General features: G+C 44.6%; 1 protein-coding gene across 2 annotated transcripts in view; it reads left to right on the top strand.

Annotated features, from left to right (window-relative positions):
• The first annotated feature begins 621 nt into the window (after positions 1 to 621).
• The window catches only part of ARID5B (AT-rich interaction domain 5B), a 178,363-nt gene continuing 159,102 nt past the window's right edge, over positions 622 to 19,882 (top strand). Inside the window, exons 1-2 of one of the 2 annotated variants that reach the window (XM_041750373.1) lie at positions 622 to 823; positions 1,256 to 1,513. In XM_041750373.1, coding sequence (XP_041606307.1) covers positions 803 to 823; positions 1,256 to 1,513 — 279 coding nt within the window. In that variant the 5' untranslated portion in view covers positions 622 to 802. The remainder of the gene's footprint in view (positions 824 to 1,255; positions 1,514 to 19,882) is intronic. The other variant, XM_041750374.1, reaches the window with a different exon arrangement.

Raw genomic sequence — 19,882 nt, 5'->3', positions numbered from 1 at the left:
CAATATTGTTTGCAAAATCCTGAGATGTGTGTGCACTGCTCACTTGTCTTTCTGTTTTTTTTTTTTGCTGAGTATTTTTTTTTGCGAAGCGAACAAATGCATTAATATTTATATGTTTATATAATCGATAACCCACTTTTCCCTTCCATGTAAATAGGCATCAAAAGATAATTTAACAGATTAGTTCTCGAAAACATGGCAGTGAGGAAGCGTAATTTAACTATCAAACAAATCTACATGTCTAATAACAGCAAATCTGCTAAGGAGCATTAGAAAGAGGAGCAGCGCCCCGGAATCTCTGCAGGAAATGTTCTTTATATTAGACATATACAAGCAGGTCCTGTCAGATGCACAGCGGAGCTCGCTAGCTCTCGTCTCCTCCAAAAATCTCATTAGACGACACCCCTAGACAAGGGAGATTGGGAAGAGGGAGATCTCATCTTCACACAGTTTTAGGGTGGATTTTATTTTTACAAGCCTTCCTATCTGGTTTTTGCCTTGATCCATCCGCTTCCCGCCGAGATCGGACGGAACCTTTCTTCCGATTATGAATTTGATCATCCCACATTTGGAAGGAAACCGACACGGTTTTGACAGGAGCTGAAAATTGAGTCGTCAGAGAAATATTAGGACATATTTTCAATCATTTTGGTGCCGAAGGGGAGGCAAGAGCTCAGTTTTATATTGAGACATTACGCCAGCTGAAGGCAGAGAATGTTTTTCCCTGCCAGGACCTGATGCAATCCATTCAAGCCAACAAGTTTGGAGAGAATGTTGAGTTCAATCAATTCAGAACGTCGAGATGGAGCCCAACTCACTCCAGGTATTTCGCTCTCCTCCGCTCCTCCGATCCCGGCACCCCCCGGCACCCCCCAGCCCCCCAGCTCACCCACACCTCTGCACCCACCCACACCCCCCACAAACTTTTCACCAAACTTTTACCCTCTGCATCCCCCCAAATCATTTTTATTGTTTAAAAAAATCCCTGCACTGATCATACATACATAATGTAATTTTACCGCCTCAGATGGAGAAGTAGGGAGAGGTGGCGGTGGGGGTGCCCGGAGTTTTTTTTTTTTTTTTTTTTTTTAAGGGAGGCAGAAAATTTGTGGGCTCTATTATTTTTCCACCCAGCTTTATATCTGTTGGCTCTTCTGTAATAAGAGTGTGGATGTCTGTGTGTAAATGTGTCTGGGAATAGATGTTTGTGCTCTGATGGCTACGTTATTTATTTGGTGCTTTTTTTCCCCTGCAGTGGGTCGGCTCACCGTGTGGCTTGCACGGACCTTACATTTTCTACAAGGCTTTTCAATTCCACCTTGAAGGCAAACCAAGAATTTTGTCCCTTGGCGACTTTTTCTTTGTAAGATGTACGCCAAAGGATCCGATTTGCATAGCGGAGCTCCAGCTGTTGTGGGAAGAGAGGACCAGCCGGCAACTTTTATCCAGCTCTAAACTTTATTTCCTCCCAGAAGACACTCCCCAGGGCAGAAATAGCGACCATGGCGAGGTGGTAAACTTATATCTCCCTCTCTTCTTTCTTTATTATCCCCCCCCCCAACACCAGTAATGCTTATTACAGGGCAAGCTTGAAAATACTGTATTCACTTCTGCAGGCGAGCAGGATCGACTCCTTTTTTAAAGGGGTAGCGCCACTAGCTGGGGCTCGAGTATTTTGCCATTGTCAGAGTTTGGCTGTCAGCTTTACAAAGAGGATCCAACTGCTGATTTTAGTCAAGATCAAATAACTTGTTCGAGAAGGGTTTTGTTCAAGGGTGTGTGTGTGTGTGTGTGTGTGTGTGTGTGTGTGTGTGTAAGAGAGAGAGAGAGAGCGAGAGAGATCGTTCGCTCTCTTGCTCCTGCCGCTTGAACATCACATGCTTTTTATTTTTATTTTTTTTTTGCCTTTTAAGATTTTTACCTTCGCGTCTGGCTGGGTCGGGGCTGGGTGGATTTCTTTCGGTGGGTTTCGATAGGGTTCACTTTTTTTTTCTTCCCCTTCTTTTTTAAAGTAAGTATTTGATATGTTTAAGAGGGCGGAAATTACGAAATGGAGGCAGAGTGAGATCAAAAGCTATTGAGTTGGCAAAGACGTGTTGAATAAAGTGATAAATGACAGGTACTGGAATAATACATTCAAATAACTTGCAGATCTGCCCGGGCGGATTTCAAAGCGGTCGTGTAACCGGCACAAACACGTTAAGCATTAACAACTATCTCTCGCCCCCACCCCCTCCCCCCCGGACGAGCCATTTGATGTTCTGGGTCTCGGTTACTCCACGCCGAGGGGACGCCTTCCAGCGCGGGGTTCGCGGCGCGTGGAGCGGGGCGCGGGGCGCGGGGCGCGGGGCGCGGGCGGCAGGCGGAGGGGCGTGTGCTCGGGCCCCGGCCCCGCGGGGCGCTCGGGGGAGGGCCCGGGCCGCGCCGGCACGTTCCTGGGCGGCCGCGGGGGCGCCGGCCGCGCCCCCGGGAGGACGCCCGAGGTGAGCCGCTGTCACCGGGCGCCGGCGGCCGCCTCCCTCCGGCCCTGTCATCTGGCGTGTGACCGCAGCTCTGCGGGCCCCCGGGGCAGCCGGCCGAGCCCCGCGCCGCGATGCCCACCGGGGAACTGTTGGGGAGGCTGTGCCCTCGGTGCGGCGGGGAGGGCGGGCGCGCGGCCGCCTGGCAAGGCTTTGTGTTGCCCGGGCGCGAGCAGGGGGATCACACGGAGACTTCTGAGCGCAGCCAGCTCCGTGCCAGGCCCTCGAGCTTTCGAGGGAGCTGTACGGATCTTTTTGTTAAATGAATGGTTCCCCGTTTAACTCATCCCGGAGCGTGGAGCTGCCTGCCAGTCCTTCCAGAATTTCTTGGTCTGATGGAGTTGATTGTACTTTTGGCATCGCCCTTTCACTCCCTCTCCCTGGATCGAATTACCCATCAGTGGTCTATGCCGGTTAATTACTGGAGTTCGTCAAAACCTTCGCCCTCGGATCTGCCTCCTCGGGAATAAGCCCCGCCCTCCCCCCGAACGTCCCCCCCCGCGCCCCCCCGCCCCGCGCGCCCTCCCCCGCCCCCGCCCCCCCCCGCCCCGCGCGCCCTCCCCCGCCAGCTCTGGGTTTTAAACGTTCCTACTTTCCGACGTCTGCCTGCAATTTTGCAAAGGTGTTGTTTGGAAATACTGTGAAAAATCCTGCAACCTACCAACAGGTTGAGCTCTTTCCCCCTCCTGAGGTCTAGCTCGGGCCCCCTCCCCCGACCCAACTTTCCTGCGCAGCTGTCTTCTTCCCCTCCCCCTCCTGATTTCTTATTATTTGCTTTTCAAATTTATTACTTCAACATGGCCTGTGATCTGGAAAAGGGAAGGATTAAATATCCAGAAAAGAGCTGGTGCCTAATAGACTTCTGACTAAACCCAGAAGGAAATTATTCAGTGTTTTATGAGATATTTTTGTGGTCACTCGCCCTCTCTCTCTCTCTCTCTCTCTCTCTTTAATTGAAATTGAAATATTTTTAAAGACCCCGAATTTGACCCCACTTGGTCCAGTTTTAATTTCTGTTGGCGTAATTAAATAGTGAATTCTGATTTAAGAATAAAAGCAGTATTAGCCGAAGGTTGCATCTGTTAGAACTGCTGATAATGAATAGTACACAGTATTTTTAAATACACGAATTAAAAAAAATTGTTCATTAAGGGGAAATGAAAGCGAGCCGTTGTAATGATCTGTACATTTCGTCACTGCTATATGAGCCATACCTCCGAAAATTAATCTTGCCATTTAAAAGTAAACTCTAGGGGGTTTGGGGAGGGAGATGGCTCTATTTATAATCCTCAGCTGCATATACATCGTCTAATATTATGCATGATTTGTTTTTTAATGCTAACACGGCTGGTAATTAGCTGTATGATTATACTTGTATATTTCATTAGGACTTTGGCTGATGTCATTGTGAATTATTCAGCCATATTAAAACAATTTTCAATTGAGATAATGACACGCCTCAAAATTATGCAAATGCAGGCTGCATTGTGCAAAATAATTATGACAAATGTAAAGCAGGTAGAAAGTTTCCCAATGCAGATCGGTTTTCCACCCTGGTGATGTCATTTCCCCCCTGGCCTAAGTTAGTCATTCATTAGCTGAATAGCAGCAGCAGTCTTCTCTGGAGGAGAGCCTACAGAAACCAGCATTTACTGCAGGCACCTAGAGGGGGCAACAGGGTCCTCTCGTTAAGAAATTTGCTTTGTTTTCACTTACTCCATTAACTTGTTTATATACAGTGAAATGATTTTTGTTATTGATTTTAAATAGTTTTGAATGATGCATTTAGCCATTTGCAAAGTGTAACTGAAAGAGAAAGGTTTCTTGGTGATGTGCACTGTTACTTGGAGAAAATGTTCAGCACATTTAATCAGCCAGTACAGTTTATTTTAAGTAACCAAATGGAGGTTAATAATTTCTTGATTGAGCTGACATCAGCATCCATTTCCAAAGGACAGCCAGGACTCGGTATGCTTTTTTGGTTTAAGAGAACCATTCTATTTATGATCTCTTGAAATGTAAAGACGTCAGTTCCAAAAGCAGGAAAATTATCATTGTGCAAGATTAGAAATAGCGTCCCTGTGTGGTGTGCTATGATCTGCGGAGGGCCTTTTTGGGGAATGCTTTATTGATCCTTGCAGTAATTGTATGAGGCTGGATAAGGCAGGACTTTGCATGCCATTTTACCGATGGAGACAGAGGCTTAGAGAAATTACATGGTTTGTCAAAGGTCACCAGGCTAGAACCTAGGCCTTCCTAAGCTTTAGGGTTAGTTTATTTTCCCACTGAATCCTACCCCTGGCACCAGAGTTTTAACACATCATATTATATTCTAGAAGTGTGCACTAATGTGGGCAGCTCCTTGTTCATTTTAGAATCATGACTAGTCAATCCATTTTGCCAGAGGTCACCAGATTTGGGGTAGCAGAACCATTCGTCTTCTATAAAGTTCAGCAAATTCGAGCTAGTGGTATCTACCAAGAACAGTTGTGTTTTAATACCATTATTAATAATCATTAATGTATTATTAGTAATAATAATTGTGATAATGACTTACTGCCGCCTTTACATACTTCCAGCGCTGGCAGCTGGCGTTGAGGAAGAGCAGTCCGGAAGGAGTCACATACTGATTCTGCAGCTTAGAATTTGTTTGACCTTGAACCAGGATGAACACTCTGAGCCTCAGTTTCCGCAGCAGCAAAATGGGGACAATAGTAAGGCTTACTGTGGGTTGTTGTGAATATCAAGAGGCACTAAATGGGCAAAAGTACTTCAAATATGGCGCAGTCCTTAAATAAGTAGAAAAGAGTGATGATTGTGGAGGCCTTTATTCTAGAAATTCTTAATTTATAAACAATAAGCAGGATTACTTTTATGCCTGTGTAGAGGTTCCCAGGCCTAATCATGATACTGTCTTAAATTACCATGCAAGTGAATAGCAGGGCCATCTACAAGGAGTTAAGTGTCTTTAGTAATTACCCACAATTGCCACATTCAGCCACTACTGGCAAAGTAGGCGGGTAATTGGTTCTGTTACTGGGTAACTTCTGATTACATTCATTTTCAAATTGCCAAGCGCTTAATCTATTGGCAATATACCCTCTTAAAAGACGTGGATGTGCAGGCTTGGATTTCAGCCTGGCCGTGGGCTGGATTCTACAAGAAGCTTTACTGGTCACCCGCAACTGTGCATGTGGATGAGTAAGTTAATGATGTCAGTAAGTCAAGATCAAGCACACTGGGCACTTCAGATTCTAGCATGTAGTCAGGATTTCTACAAGTGGTTACTTATCTGGTTAAAAATGGTCAAAAACTCATATTCCAGACCCCCGTTGAAACTAACTCGATTGGAATCTCTGGAATTGGGGCCCAGGATCCTGCATTTTAAACATCGCCTCACTTTTCTCATCTATAAAATGGAAATATAGTAAACTACTCCCTAGGATTGCCTTCAGGATTAAATGAGTTGATACCTGTAACGTGCTCACTACTGAGATTGGCACATAGTAGATTCTTCAATAGTGGTTGACTCATTGTTATTATCGTTAATATTCGTATTGTCGTTCTCCTCGATGTTTGAGAACACGACCACTGCCTTTCCTAAAGAAAGGTTTTCTCTATGAGAGGACAGCATATAGGTGAGTTTGCTAGGACAAATTAGCCAATACAGGTCTCCCCAAATCAGGTTGGCTTTCATCCAGATGATGGGTTTAGTTATGTCACCAAAATAAAAAGCTCCCTGAAGATTTACATTTCAGTATGAAAATATGTTGTCATCTGGATCGGCAGGATTTGTTTAAAAGATTGCCTGACTGTATCACATCTCAGGTTCATCGGACACGTTCTAAGATCTAGGAGGTGCTGCGCTGACTCTGTTGTGGCTGTGGATGAGTGGCTGGCCACTCAGTCTCTGGCCAGTATCCATGAGCTGACTTTTTTTAAATTTCCGAGCCCTCTTCAGTGACCTCACTGGCCTTGGACAATTTCTTTAGCTTTTCTGAGCCTGAGTTTTTCCGTCTGTAAAATGGATCTAATAATGATCTCTACTTTGTCAAGAGAATTAGAAACAAGCGAAAAGGGCCTGCCCCCTAGCATGTAGCTTCCTACACAAGAGCTCAGCAAATGGGGGATGCAGTTACAGCAGTTTTTGGTAGTTTTAGTAATGACCTTCCACATGGAGAAGGAGTAACTTTGCTTTAACTGGTTGGCCCTTCAGAACTAGGGTGAGAACTCATGAGCTCTCTGGAGAGAATTTAGAGGACGGTGACAGGCATCAGTGAGCTCAGGCCTAAGGGCCAAATCTGGACCACTGTTTTTGTAAAGTTTTATTGGAACACGGTCAGACTCCTTTGTTTACGTATTGTTTATAGCTGCTCTCAGGTTACAGGGGCTGAGTTGAGTAGTTGTGACAGCGACCATATGGCCTGCACAGTGGAAATTATTTACTGTTTGGCCCTTTACAAAAGCGTTTGCTGACCCCTGGCCTATGAAGTTGATCATACAGGGAACGGGATTGTGTACTGTTTTTTTCTCTTTCTTACATGGGTTGGAGGAAGACCCAGTAATAATAAGAAATAATTTAACAATATCTGTCAAAAATATGTACATAAACTAATCTGTTTCAGCCTTGATTCTAATGATGTTAAAATTTGAGAATCAGTAGAATATGTACTGAGTTATATTTTGTGTGGTTCACATCCTAACTCCAGCAAATGTTGGTATCCTCTATCTTGAGTTAATCAAAAACTACTTGTTGAGTGCTAACCATGTACTCAGAGCTCTGCTAGGTACAGAGATGAATGTAAAACAGTTCATGGTGTGACCCTGTTTCTCAAGAAGCTTATCAATCTTCATAGAGAGATGAGATCAACACATTTTTAAAAATGTAAAAACAACATAAGAACGTTATATAACACGTTGGTGAATTGTGCTGACAATAAATGTGATGTGTGTTCAAAGGAAGGCTCGCTACTGTCATGAGTTTGGAAAAAGCATTTATTCAGCTCCGCAGATATTGATTGAAGGCCTACTGTGTGCTGGACAACAGGATACAGAGATGAAGGAGAATGGCCTCAGCCCTCAAAGTGCTCATCATTTACTCCCATGGACAGACATTGGTCACAGAAAAGCTGTCACGCTCTTTCTGTACTCCTTGGTTCAAGTGGAGATTAACCAAAGTCACTATTTATAGACTTTCCTGATTCTTTCTGAAAACTGGAAAGTATTGTCTTTATCTTTGAAGCCTCTGTCACTCAGTGCGCATTTATAGAGCACCTACAGAGCCTGTTCTGGGCCCTAGGGATACAGTAGTGAACGAGATAGACAAGAATCCTGCCTTCAGGGCTCTTCCAGGGCTGTGGTTGGTTTTTCCCTCCCCTGTACTCTGCACATGTGCTCTCTGTGATGGTTATCTGTGTTCTGTTCCTTTGCCTGTCCCTCCCCTCCCCCTCCTCCCCAGCCTGCTGCTGTTCTCCGGAATGGAGGGCTGTGCCTTACTCACTGCTGGGCCCCCCCAAAGTATTCAGCGCTGGTCACTAAGTATTTCTTGAATGACTGAATGACATCAGTCATCTAAAACGTTTTTTCCCACAGCCTGCTTTCCGTAAGGTCAGCCCGGTTTCTTCCTGGCAGAGGACCTACGACGGAGCAGTCACTCACATGTGGGCTGGCTCCAGCACACCCCACCTCACCCATTTTCTTTCTCTTCTAAAATCCACAGTTGTTTCACACCAAAGATGTGAAAAAAGTGTAAAGGGTTTTCTTGAAGAGTACTCATGAAAGAAATTGGTGCATATTTGAGAGTGATGATGAGTCTAGAGGCAGCATCCCCACGTTTGAGTACTTATCCCATCTTCAGCCTTCAGCTCATAAAAAGTTGGGGCTGTGGGGTGGCAGTCTGACCAGACACCGGCTATCGAGGGAACAGTCACTCCTCCTCACCTGAGTGTGGTTGGCAGTTCCTGTGAGCTAGCATGTTGCTCGGGCCGATGGTCTTAACTAGGCCAGTGTTTGATAGTGAGTCAAGATTGTAAGCAATTAAAACCTCCCTTGACATTTAGAGTGTCAGGCACCTACTAGGAAATGTTATTTTTATGAAGTACACGAGTCCATACATGTAAATACTTCGTTATTAATTATTAATAAAGTGTACCATCGTTCCTAGTGGCATCTAGTGATACATGACTCAAGCTCATTTATCAAAGTCTAGTTTTAACCAATATCCAGAATATAATTGCTCGAATCAAATGCATTTGCTTGTCATTTTTTATAGCCAGGGTAGTTGGATATTTGCCATCCTCCACTCAGAATAATACCGTAGCTAGTGATTACCCGTTGGTTTGGCTCTTAAAGAAATTTAGAACAAATTTATCGGTTGTTGGCTTAAAGATTCATCCTTCTCCCAGAAATGTGGTCTCAGATTTCCTGCATTTCTTGAAAACTCTGCTCCAGTGCCCTCGCACAGGCACGGATGGCTTTTTCCAGCCACACTGTGATCTCTGCCGGCTTGCCGGAGATTAGAACCCAGGCCTTGGCCTTCAGAGAGCACGGCTCGCATCCTGGACTGAGAACGTCCGTATCGACAACACATTTCCGACATGCAGATGATGATTATTGCTGAAAGGATGCTTTAGAATCATGCTAATGGCATCAGTCTCCAGCACACACTTGCGTAAATTAATTCCGCTTTTAAAATCAGATGCACTGTTAGCAGCGTCAAAGATGGATATTTGACATTTATCACACTAGACGAGGACGTGTGGTTTAATTACATGAATTTTCTCTAGAATCTTTGCGGCTGTATAAAGAAACGCACAGTGGCGTGTGTCCTTGCACGTGTGACCATGAAGTTCACAGCCCCGTCCCACCCCTGTGCCACGGCGAGGAACGCAGCAGGGAGAGGCCATGCGTTACTGTTCAATCCAGTGGCCCCAGAAACGTCTTTCCCCCTTACCATACCTTTCCCTTCTCGTGACTCCGAGCACACCCAGGCTGGGTAACACACCCCCTCCTCCCCGGAGCTGAGTTCCAAGCCTGATCGGTGGCACTAAACATTAAACTCTTGTCTTTGAGAATAATAGGCTTTGCTTTCTACACCCTCAAGCATGTTGAGCTACTGTGCAGGCTGGAAAATAAAAATGTTCTAATTGTGTCTTTTAAATAAGCATAGGAGTGAATTAATTAGACCATATTTTGTCTTTAGTTGCTTAGTTACACAATAGTATTCCTGAGCACGAGTAAGATAAATTGGCTCTTTTTGTGCTGCCTGTCCTTTAATCATAATTACTGTATTGCTTAGGAGAGTAAAGCATACATAGATTTTGAATTTTTTATTAATAGTCAAAAATATGCACATGATATATAAAGTATATGCTGTGCAACCTGTTTTATATGCTTTTATGTGGGAAGAAGTTTTATTGTGGTGGTAACATTTGCATTAGTTGCTCAAAGATGTAGTTCTGGGAAATACATAATTGAAATGTTTTTGAATTGCTTTTTCTGGCCTTTTCAATCTTATTCAAAATAATAGTGCCTCCAGTCCTGGAGCAGTCATTCTCATTTGATTTAACATCTTTCTTTGCACTGCATTGCGAGGCCTGGCCTTAACCCTGCAGAGCCTAGACGGGGCTCCGTGATTCGTAGGTCTCAGACATCGCACCTTATGTTTTTGGGCTGAAGCTGTTGGGGGAGGGGGTGTCCGGGACAGCGGGGCAGCACAGCACCTGCATCCCGCAGCCATGAAATGCCCTTTGCCCTTGGCACAGTCCCACGTTCCTTGCAGAAGGTTCCAGGGTTAGAGATCATTAAGAGTTTGTTCTAACCGGGGCTGGACAATGCTATATTCTTGCCTTCTGGGGTCTTGCAAAATGGGATGTGGTTCCCAAAACTTGGGTTTCTGGCCCCCTATCTACACCCACCCTCCACCGAGGAGGTAGCAAGAGCTGGACAGCTTGATATAGTTATCGAACAATGGGAGAGTCTGGCTTAAGACGTAGGATGCATGCTGGGTAAATGTATGTGAAAATTGACCCCATTGTTCTGTTGTATTTGAAAAGCAAGTAAATTATTTACAGATATTTGCTAATTAAAGCACATGTTGTTTTACCAGCACAAAAGAACACAGTATAACTGGAGACAAAGAACTAAGTGCAAATAATTTAAACTTGCTAATTCTGTGTATTTTTCTTAAGGGAGGAGTGTTTTTAAAATATGTATAAATACATACATTATAAAGTGTGCGTGTGTGTATATACGGCTCTGCATGTGTGGGTTTTGGTTTGTTTTGTTTTGACACCCCCCTCCCCCATGGGGAAGCCTTACATGCTACAGGCCGGGGTATCACCCGTTACTTGTCTGTGGGCCTTCCCCAAGCCTCCTGTGGAACATGGAGGTGGAAATCATTGTGAGGGAGTACTGTCTTCCCTTTGGTCCAAGCTTTGCTTGCCGTCCTCTGGTTTGAGCTCAGCTCCGGGTACCACTGGAAAAACAGAAACTATCCAGATATTATACCAGAGTATAAAAACGTTCTTGCTCATTGCCTTGTTCTCTGACTTCCCTCCACGACAGGACAGGTTTGGTTGTTTTTCTTCTGTGAAAACCTGACCTTGGCGATATTCTGGTTGGAAATTGGCATTGTGGAATGAGGGCCTCTGACATGGGGCGAAGGGTTCCGATGCAGAGAAGGTTGTTGAGAACATGCTCAGATTCTCAAGAGACCTTCTCCTGGCTGGAATGTTGGCGTATCCATAGGTGCAGCCGGTCCCTCTGGTCTGCCAACTGCACAGACATGTTTGGTTTCAGGTGTGACTGGCTGGACATCCCTTTGGCTTTGTTGATAATGAGGATCAAGAAGACTTGCAGTGGTTATCTAAGAAAAAGACTGGGCCTGATTTGCCCTGGACATTTTAATAGACTTATAGGATATTCAAGAGAGCAAGTCCAGCCCCCTCTATTTAATGGATGCAGAAAGGCCCAGAACAGTCTTAGGCCTAGAAGCCAATGCCCTCAGACACAGTGGTCTGCTGCTTTGGGGAAGATGGGCTGCTCTCTTAAGGTTTTAGTCTGAGGAAAGTTAGGCAAGTGTTTCCCATGGGCGTGTCCCGGGTGGGTCATTCTAGTGCCCTGTCTTACACCAGTAGATGGTGTCTCTGTGTGGCATCACTCGTATAAAATCACTAATGGGAATATGGACGTTAGTGCCAAAATACTTACCCAAGGGTCAGTGATAATGAAGAAACCAGGCTTCATGTTCACAGTCCCCTCTTTTCCATCTTCTTTCCTGAAGCTAGGAGGACCCTCGGATGGTATTATTTATATTGGCTTAAGAAAAGCTTTGCTGAGATGGCATTCTTGACGGCAGGTGGAATTGGCATTTCTGCCACTATCTGATATTCGTGGATGGTTTCTTCCATTCAGAAATGCTTGTTGCATTCCTACTATGTGTCATTTCTCTCTAGTAGGGATATTACGAGTGAACACAGTGACTAGCACACAGATAAGGAATTCTGTTCTCATAGAACTTACTCATTCTCTCATAGTAAGAAGCAATTTGATTGATTTATCCAAAATGATGGAAAATCGTCCCCATACATTTTGGTCTTGGAACCACATTCGCACTTCCTTCTTCTAAAGTTTTCTTTTTTCTATGTATGCGCAGCCCAGAGAAAATGCCCCAACTTTCTCTTTTCCAAAACCATCCACCAAAGTTTTACACACAGTGTTTTCAATGAAGTTACATTTTCTGTTTATTGAGTAGCTGTTATGTGTGAGGCATTGCATATCTACGAATATATAAATTAAATGCTCTTCTAATTCTCAAAGAAATTCTCTTAGGTCGGTTGTATTGTGACATTTTCGTACTTTATAGATGAGGCGGCTGAGGCCAAAGGAGGAACTTGCCCAAGGTCATGTATAGTTAAGACTCAGAACCACGATTGAAATCCGGGTTTTCCATGATTCTCCCAGAACTGGTGACCTTCCTGTCCCCCTCTCACTTTAGAGATATTGAGGGGCTGACAATGGGGCTTTCATTATATACTGACCAATTCTCTCTTTGAATTTTCATGAATATGGTTTCTTTTAGTCCTTTATTTATTAGTTCAGCATATGGCTTCTATCCTGCTCTCTAGGAACGTGCAGACAAATTGGTGGTTGACAGATACACAGATGACTCAGTAATAATGCTGTGCACTTGAGGAATAAAACATTTAAAAGGGTTCCTTAAATCCCCCCCCCCCCAAGGCAGGCGTGTGGTGTATCTCACACATTGCACAGGAGAGGAAACTCAGCCTCAACCTCCCCCCCCCCCCCCCAAGAGCAACATCTGTGTGCTGCACAGGGCCCTGGAGAGACAGAGGTAAGAAACCAGGCAGATCCTGCCTTCGTGGAGCTTCCCGTCAGGTGGAGAGTGCGTAATTAATCAAACTGTCACAAGCAATTAGTCATTGTGTGGCATGGACAGCGTGACAGAGTAAAAATACAGGGACCTATGACAGGCATGCCTGGTCTTGTTGGGAAGCTCTGTGAGAGCACTTTGGAAGAAACAACATTTGAACTCAAGTCCAGAGAGATTCTGATGAGGACTTGGGAAGAGGTTTCTTACCAAGGTGTGGAAGTGGGAGCAGTGTCCCTCCAGGAAGATTTCTGAGCTGAGCCTAGTCTTGGTGAATCCAGTAAACAGGTTAGAGATGGCCACTGATGCATACCGGAGGCACCTATTGTTCTAGATGTCATTGAGACACCTAGATAGCATCTTCAGAGCTGAATTACATTGGCCACCTGTGGAGATATTAAAAACAAGGGGTCAATAAACTAAGGCCCACTGGTCAAATATGGCCAGCTGCCTGTTTTGTAAATAAAGTTTTATTGGTACACAGCCACTCCCAGTTGTCAACAAATGGTCTTGGCAGCTTTCACACTGTGGTGGCAGAGTTGAGTAGTTGTGACAGAGACCATGATGCGCAAAGCCAAATATATTTACTATCTGGCCCCAGACTAAAATGACATTAATAAAGGGGATAGTCAAATGAGATGCTTACGGCTTCACTCATCACCTTTTATTTACTCCTTACGACCGTAATACCATGAGGTGGGTTCTAGCATTGTCTCCATTTTGCGGGAAGGCAACCTGAGAGGTTAGACAGCTTGTCGAGGTTTCTAAATTCCTTCACCAGGTAAATGACAGAGACGGAATGGACTTGAGCTGTCTCAATTCCAAAACACAGATGGCAAATGCATTGCACTGTCCTGTTGACAAGTGGAGGAAACACAGGTGCTATGAGAAAAGGGGTCTCAAATTCGCTGAGATGTTCCTCTGTGAAGTGAGGCCTCGCAATAACGGGATCCCTCTTTCAAGGTCCTCTTCAAAAGCCACCTCCTCCATGACATCTTCTACTGTGTACGGAAGAAGGGGACCTAGGGCAGGTGCACATGCATGAGTGCCCACCAGGTCAGGTAGGTGAGACCAAGTGGAATGAGGCCATCTGAGAGAAAATATGATGCTTGAGGGAACTGGGGACATGCGACTCATACAAATATTGCTACTCCCATCCTGCTGATCATTGCGGGGCGGGAATGCTGTTTCATATTGCCAGGTCTTTCCACTTTTCAAGAGAAGTGTCAGAAATCTGAGTTTTTGTGTGAGTTTAGTTGGCAGTTTAGTTCAACTTTCAAAAAACACTGTGGGCCAAACAAAACCTATCCTGGGTCTAGATGTGGCCCCCCATCCCCTCCCTCACCCCCAGCTGCCACCTTGCACTCTCTAGAGCAGAGCTTTGGACTATTCCATCCTTAAACCGCTCTTGTATTTGGCCCATTTTCTGCAAATAAAGCTGTTGGTCCTAAAGGGACAGCAAAGAAATGAGAAGAGCAATGCCAAGTAGGCAAAGCCCTCTCCCTTCTCTCGAGCCAGAGTTCCACAGGTCTGGAGGGACAACAGGAATGGCTGTGCTGAGACAGCAGGGCTCTGTCCAGGGCCCGCAGTTAGGCCTGAAGGCACAGGACCTGAGATGCAGAAGGAAGCGTGCACGAGTGGGAACATGGCCTGTGGTCGTGCTGCAGGACACCTGGGGAAGGGAAGCGTGGGAGAGGCTAGAAGATCACTAACTCTCATGGATGGGGTGTTCTGAGGAATGAGGGGGACAGAGGAGGACATTCATCCTTGACAGAAGAAGCCATAGGCAGATAGAGAGGAAGGACATGGCAATATTGGCTGTGGTCGGCTCTGGGTGAGAGGGCAGGGATTTAATGGAAAATAAGGTCCACTGAGGCCAGACTTTAGGGGATCTAGCAGGTCAGTCTTGTCTTGAATCTGAAGGCAATGCTGATTAGTAATTTCACCTGTGCATTTTATCTTTCCGGTAGAAATATAAACTCTTCGTCTAGAAGCTTGAGAAAACCAAATGGGCATATATACTCTGCCAGTTAGTAGCTAGAGGTCATCTTGGTCTCCTTACTTAATCTTGTTGGGATCTCAGTTTCTTTACCTGTAAAATGGGTTCATCTTGCAGGGCCGTGAATATCCAATGAAATTTATATGGGCACAGAGCGCCAAACCGTGGCCTGGCGTCCTAGGCCTTTAACAGGTGCTAATTATCGATCCTTCCTGGTCAGGGGCCAAATCATAACGTTATTGTCTCAATGAGGTGTGTCAGGTGCTAGACTGTTAGTAGCTCCTTAAGTAATGGATTGGCTGAGCAGTTGGACTATTAACTATTGTTCGAAAAATAGTAACTAAAAAAACTTAATTTGAATAGAGTTTTAACTTCCTGGTTTCCCGTCTGTCCCGAGGCTTTTCTGGCTAGGTGCAGAGTTTTTGATCCATGTTTGGGGTTTCTGGTCAAGTCTCTATTCTGATCTGTACTATTTAGGCCTTAAAGGACCTTGAGGGGGGCGTCTTCCCCATCAACCACAACAACATAGGGTGAGATGGGAGGATGATGGCATCAAGAGACAAAATCTGCCTTCCAGATGTTCCATCTTGGTACGCCAAAGAAAGTGCAAACCTGCTTCTCAGGTTCTGCCCCCCCACACCTTGTGCTACAAGGAAACTGGTGTTGATCTGCTGAATGTGCACAACATTGAATTTATTTAAAATCGTCTCCCTCACTTTCTCGCTGTTTAAAAAAAGCCTCTCCAATTTCCTATTCTTACCACCCCACCCCACCCCCGATCTAAAAAACGTGTTTGACCCCTGAGATGCTGCCTCTCCCTCCTCCTCTGTTGGTGGTGGTGGTAGGGAGTGTATTTTGCACGTATCTTGAAGATGTACAAGGGCAGGTTCTTTTAAAAAGCAAAAAACCATCAGCAAAGGGATGCAAAGGGAAGGGAAGGGGTCCCAGCCAAAATGGCTGGGGGATCTCAGACGAAGGATCTTCAAAATAGAGACTGCCTGCTGGGCCATTAAATCCTTTTGCTTTGGGTTAATCCCACAGTGTATATCAGATTACTGAATTCAGATGAAAACACTGCTGTAGTACTCAGTCTCCTCACCAAATTATTCCAAAATCGAGTGTACATGGGTTATAAATACAGAAAATAATTGAATTCTGTGTGTCTTAAGTGAAATAATCTGTTCCATTCTGTTTCTTGTGAATATTCTCCATAATAGTCTAATTGTGTTTTGTGCTCCTGGGAGCTGAATGTGCGTTCAGCAACAATGCATTGGGTTGTAAAATATGCATCCCCAACTATCTGGGCAGGCAAAAAGAAGGATCTAGTAAAAAGGCTGAAGATGTTTTTCCTAATGCAAATTATATGAATCACATAAATGGTAGTGTCTTTTAAAATTATCAACAGGCTCTGGGTTTTTTCTTTCCAGTTATAGGTCCTGTTTCTCACTCCACATTTTTGATGTTATAGATCAGTAATTCAATAGACAGCCAAGCAGGTGTTCAAATCACTCCTGACCCCCCGAATTCCTTAAATGACCCCTCGAAGCAGTGGAGTGAAAACATTCTCAGCATGTCAGAATATTGAGATATCTCAGTTGCCTTAATTTTTTTTTTTGGCTTTAATTTTTAAAGGCAATTTTCTGCCCTTTTTATTTGCTTGTTTGTTTCTCTTTTTAAGCAAAGAGAAGCCACATCTTGATTTTGGCCATGAAGATTGGAGGATTGTGTATCTACAGGGCCTGAAATTGTGTTCATAAGCAACACAATTCTGGCTGGTCAGCTGTGCCAAGGGCTTTCCAAAGATGAATCTGGAAAAGGTGGGAGGAGGAAAAGAGAGAGACAAGGCTTGGGCTTCTTCTCTGGTAGCTAAGGATGTAATACAATACTGCTCTTGAAAAACATTTCTATTTTTAAACATAGGCCTTTTGGCTGCAAATTTTTATTCAATTCAATTCAACCCATATTTATTAGTATATCCGGGGTACTTTGGGGGCAAAGAGATGAGTAATATCGGCTCCTTTTGCTTTAGTTGCTTCAAGGAGAGAAAACATAAAGTTACCCTTACTTGGCAAGAATGTCTTTTACTTTGCCCTTTCATCCAGGAACGTATGCTCATATTGTTAAATAGTGTTCTTGGAAATTTTTGTGGGTCCTCACCCCCCCAAAAAAGAAAAGTTCTCTTCTATAGGCAGTTGTTTCTGGATTTAGGCAGTTGCAGGAAGCGTTTTTCCACTTATCAACGGAAATTCGGCTAATTTTCAAGCGTAGTTGAAACTGGTATTTAGCACCTTCTTTTATAGACTTCATTTCATTATCATACAAAAATGCGTACATGTATCCCATATTAAAGATGAATATATTTAGTTATCTATTGTATAATAAGTTGCCCCACATTTTGTGTCTTCAGACCACATTTATTACCATTTCTGTGGGCCAGGAGTCTGGGTAAGGCTTAGTGGGGTGCCTCTGGCTTAGGGTTTCTCCAAGTTGCAGCCGCGGTGCCCTCCTCAGCTATGGTCATTTCAAAGTTCACTTGGGTAGAATCTACTTCTAGGTGGACTCACTTGCCTGTTGGCAGGCCACGGGTCCTCCAGGGCTGTTGGACTGAGGGTCTCATTCCTTCTGGCTAGTGGCCGGGGCCTCCCTCAATCCCTCGCTGTGGTTTCTCCTTGGGCCAGTTTCCAGTGTGGTGGCTGACTTCCCTCACAGCGTGTGAGACAGACAGAAGCCACAGACCTTTTGTAACCTAATCTCAGAAATGACATACATTTGCCTAATTCTGTTTGTTGGCTGATGTGCAACCCACACTCAAGGGGAGAGTATTACCCAAGGGCATTAATACGAGGAGGTGGGCATTGAGGGGAGCCATATTAGCAGTCAGCAATGGAGCCAGCCACTTTAGTGTAAGGCTAGTCTGATGAGGGTTGAATGATACTCTTTTTACCCTCTCTTTGCTCTTTTTTTTTTCTCTCTCTCTCTCTCTCTCCTTTTGTTGTTACGTATTCTCCTTGGGTGGTTCCTTCCAAATACCTCTTCGCTCTTCTGGGCGTTTAATTATAGGAGACGTACATGGTAGACAGCAGATTGCTTTAATCTTTTAAAGATTTGTTAGTCTTAGAGCATGTCAACAAGCCATATTGGGTCTTTCTTAAACCTAACATCTTGATCAGTGAATTTGGAGAGTTTTGCTGGAAAGGGCATTGGGTCTGGTATGATGATAAGGCTGCGGAGAGAAGGGGAAGGAGGACCCTATACCTGATATAATTAAACAGGCTCCTTAATCTATAAGAAAACAAGTATGTTTCATGCACAGTGGTTGAGGAGGGGCAATAAATCAGATTGGTATATGTCCATGTAAAGACCTAAACATTCAAATGAAAGGGACTGTTGTCCTGGTTTGTGTTTCTGACGAGTGCGTCTACAGGAGATGAGCATGTCCTAGCTACCCACCAACCTTGTGCATATGTCAGAGAGCAGCTGGCCTTCTACTTTTTAAAGTCTGTGGAAATCAGCTATTTCTCAGGAAAACTTATCTATTTCTCTTTCTGGGAAGATATAACCTGGTTTTTAACAAGCTGTTCAAAGCATACATGTGTAGGCATAAAAGTTTGAAGAAGAGATGACATTGAGCAAATTTTGGTCCATTTTTAACAATGGAAGTTGATTTCTAGGGTAGCTTCCATGTTCAACCCACAGGAAACAGAGAAAAGGAATCTGGATTTGGATTTAGAAGCATGCATCAGCTATAAGACATGCACCATGGTGTGTGTGTGTGTGTGTGTGTTTAACCTTGAGTTTGACATTGTGCCTGTGTATCCTCTGTTTTCTCTGCATGCAGTATTCTGTATTCTTTTTCCCCCTCCTCCCCTCCTGTCCTCACCTTGCTAGCTCCTTCTGTTCCTTAGGGTAATAGCAGAGAGTCTTCTCCAACCACTCGATTTTGAACTCATCCCCAGTAACACCCCAGTCTTCCATGATTGCTTCTTCTAGTTCTTTTCCTTCTGCTTTTGTTTATGATGTGGCTTCTCTGCCCCACCCCTCTCTCCCCTAATGCACACACCCCACACATACGCTACACACTGCACTGAATGACGGTAGGCTCCAAGAAGATAGGGATTTTGGTCTGTTTTATTTCTGACTGTAACCCCAATGCCTGACATATAATTGGTGCTCCTTACATAACATATTTGTGGAATGAATGAAATCACTTATGACAGTTTCTCATTATATAAATCATATTTAGCTGAGGGCTATTGTTGATTGTCTACCCAACTCCCCCCACCCCGACCACCAACCCCAGACAGGCAGCCATGATTCAGGGGTTTCTCTCCCAGCTACCCTAGCACCTAGCACAGCTTAGAGTAGATGCTCAGAACATCAAGAAGGGAAGAGTGAATGGATTCTCTGGCAAAGGACTAAAAAGAGAGGAGCCTTCATTTCCTAGCTGAGAATAGGAGGCTGTGAGCACCATGCATTTTTGAAGGGGCAGCACCAGTGTCTTAGTCATCCTTATCTCTCAGCCCAGTGCTTGGCACAGAGCACAGTCAATACAGGTCAACTGGATCAGATTGAGTTGAATTAGGGAAAAAAATCGCTCCTGACAATAACACTGGATGTCGCTCAGCATGTGAATGCTCCCATGAATGCATTAAAGATGGTTCCTTCTGTATTCCCTCCTGCACCTGTTTTGTCAGAATGTCCAGAAGGACATGTGTTCATTCATTTGTCCATCCATCATCCATCTATCCATCCATCCATTTGTTCATTCATTCACTCACTCATTCTTTAAGCTCCATGTGGGAATATACCAGATACTGGAAGGCATGGAAGGCCATGCAAGTTTCAGCCCTGCTTTCAGAAAGCTTACCTTGAAGAGACCTGGGGCTTTGTACTCTGGTTTATACAACCTCCCTGAGGTGTCAGAAGAGTTGGTTGGAATCAGGCCGTTGGAGTTGCTTGGGTCTGTCCCCTGTG

The sequence above is a fragment of the Vulpes lagopus genome, chromosome 3, assembly GCF_018345385.1.
Source record: "Vulpes lagopus strain Blue_001 chromosome 3, ASM1834538v1, whole genome shotgun sequence".
NCBI lineage: Eukaryota > Metazoa > Chordata > Mammalia > Carnivora > Canidae > Vulpes > Vulpes lagopus.
Note: the sequence above shows the minus strand (reverse complement) of the source record. Positions and strands in the feature narration are given on the sequence as shown.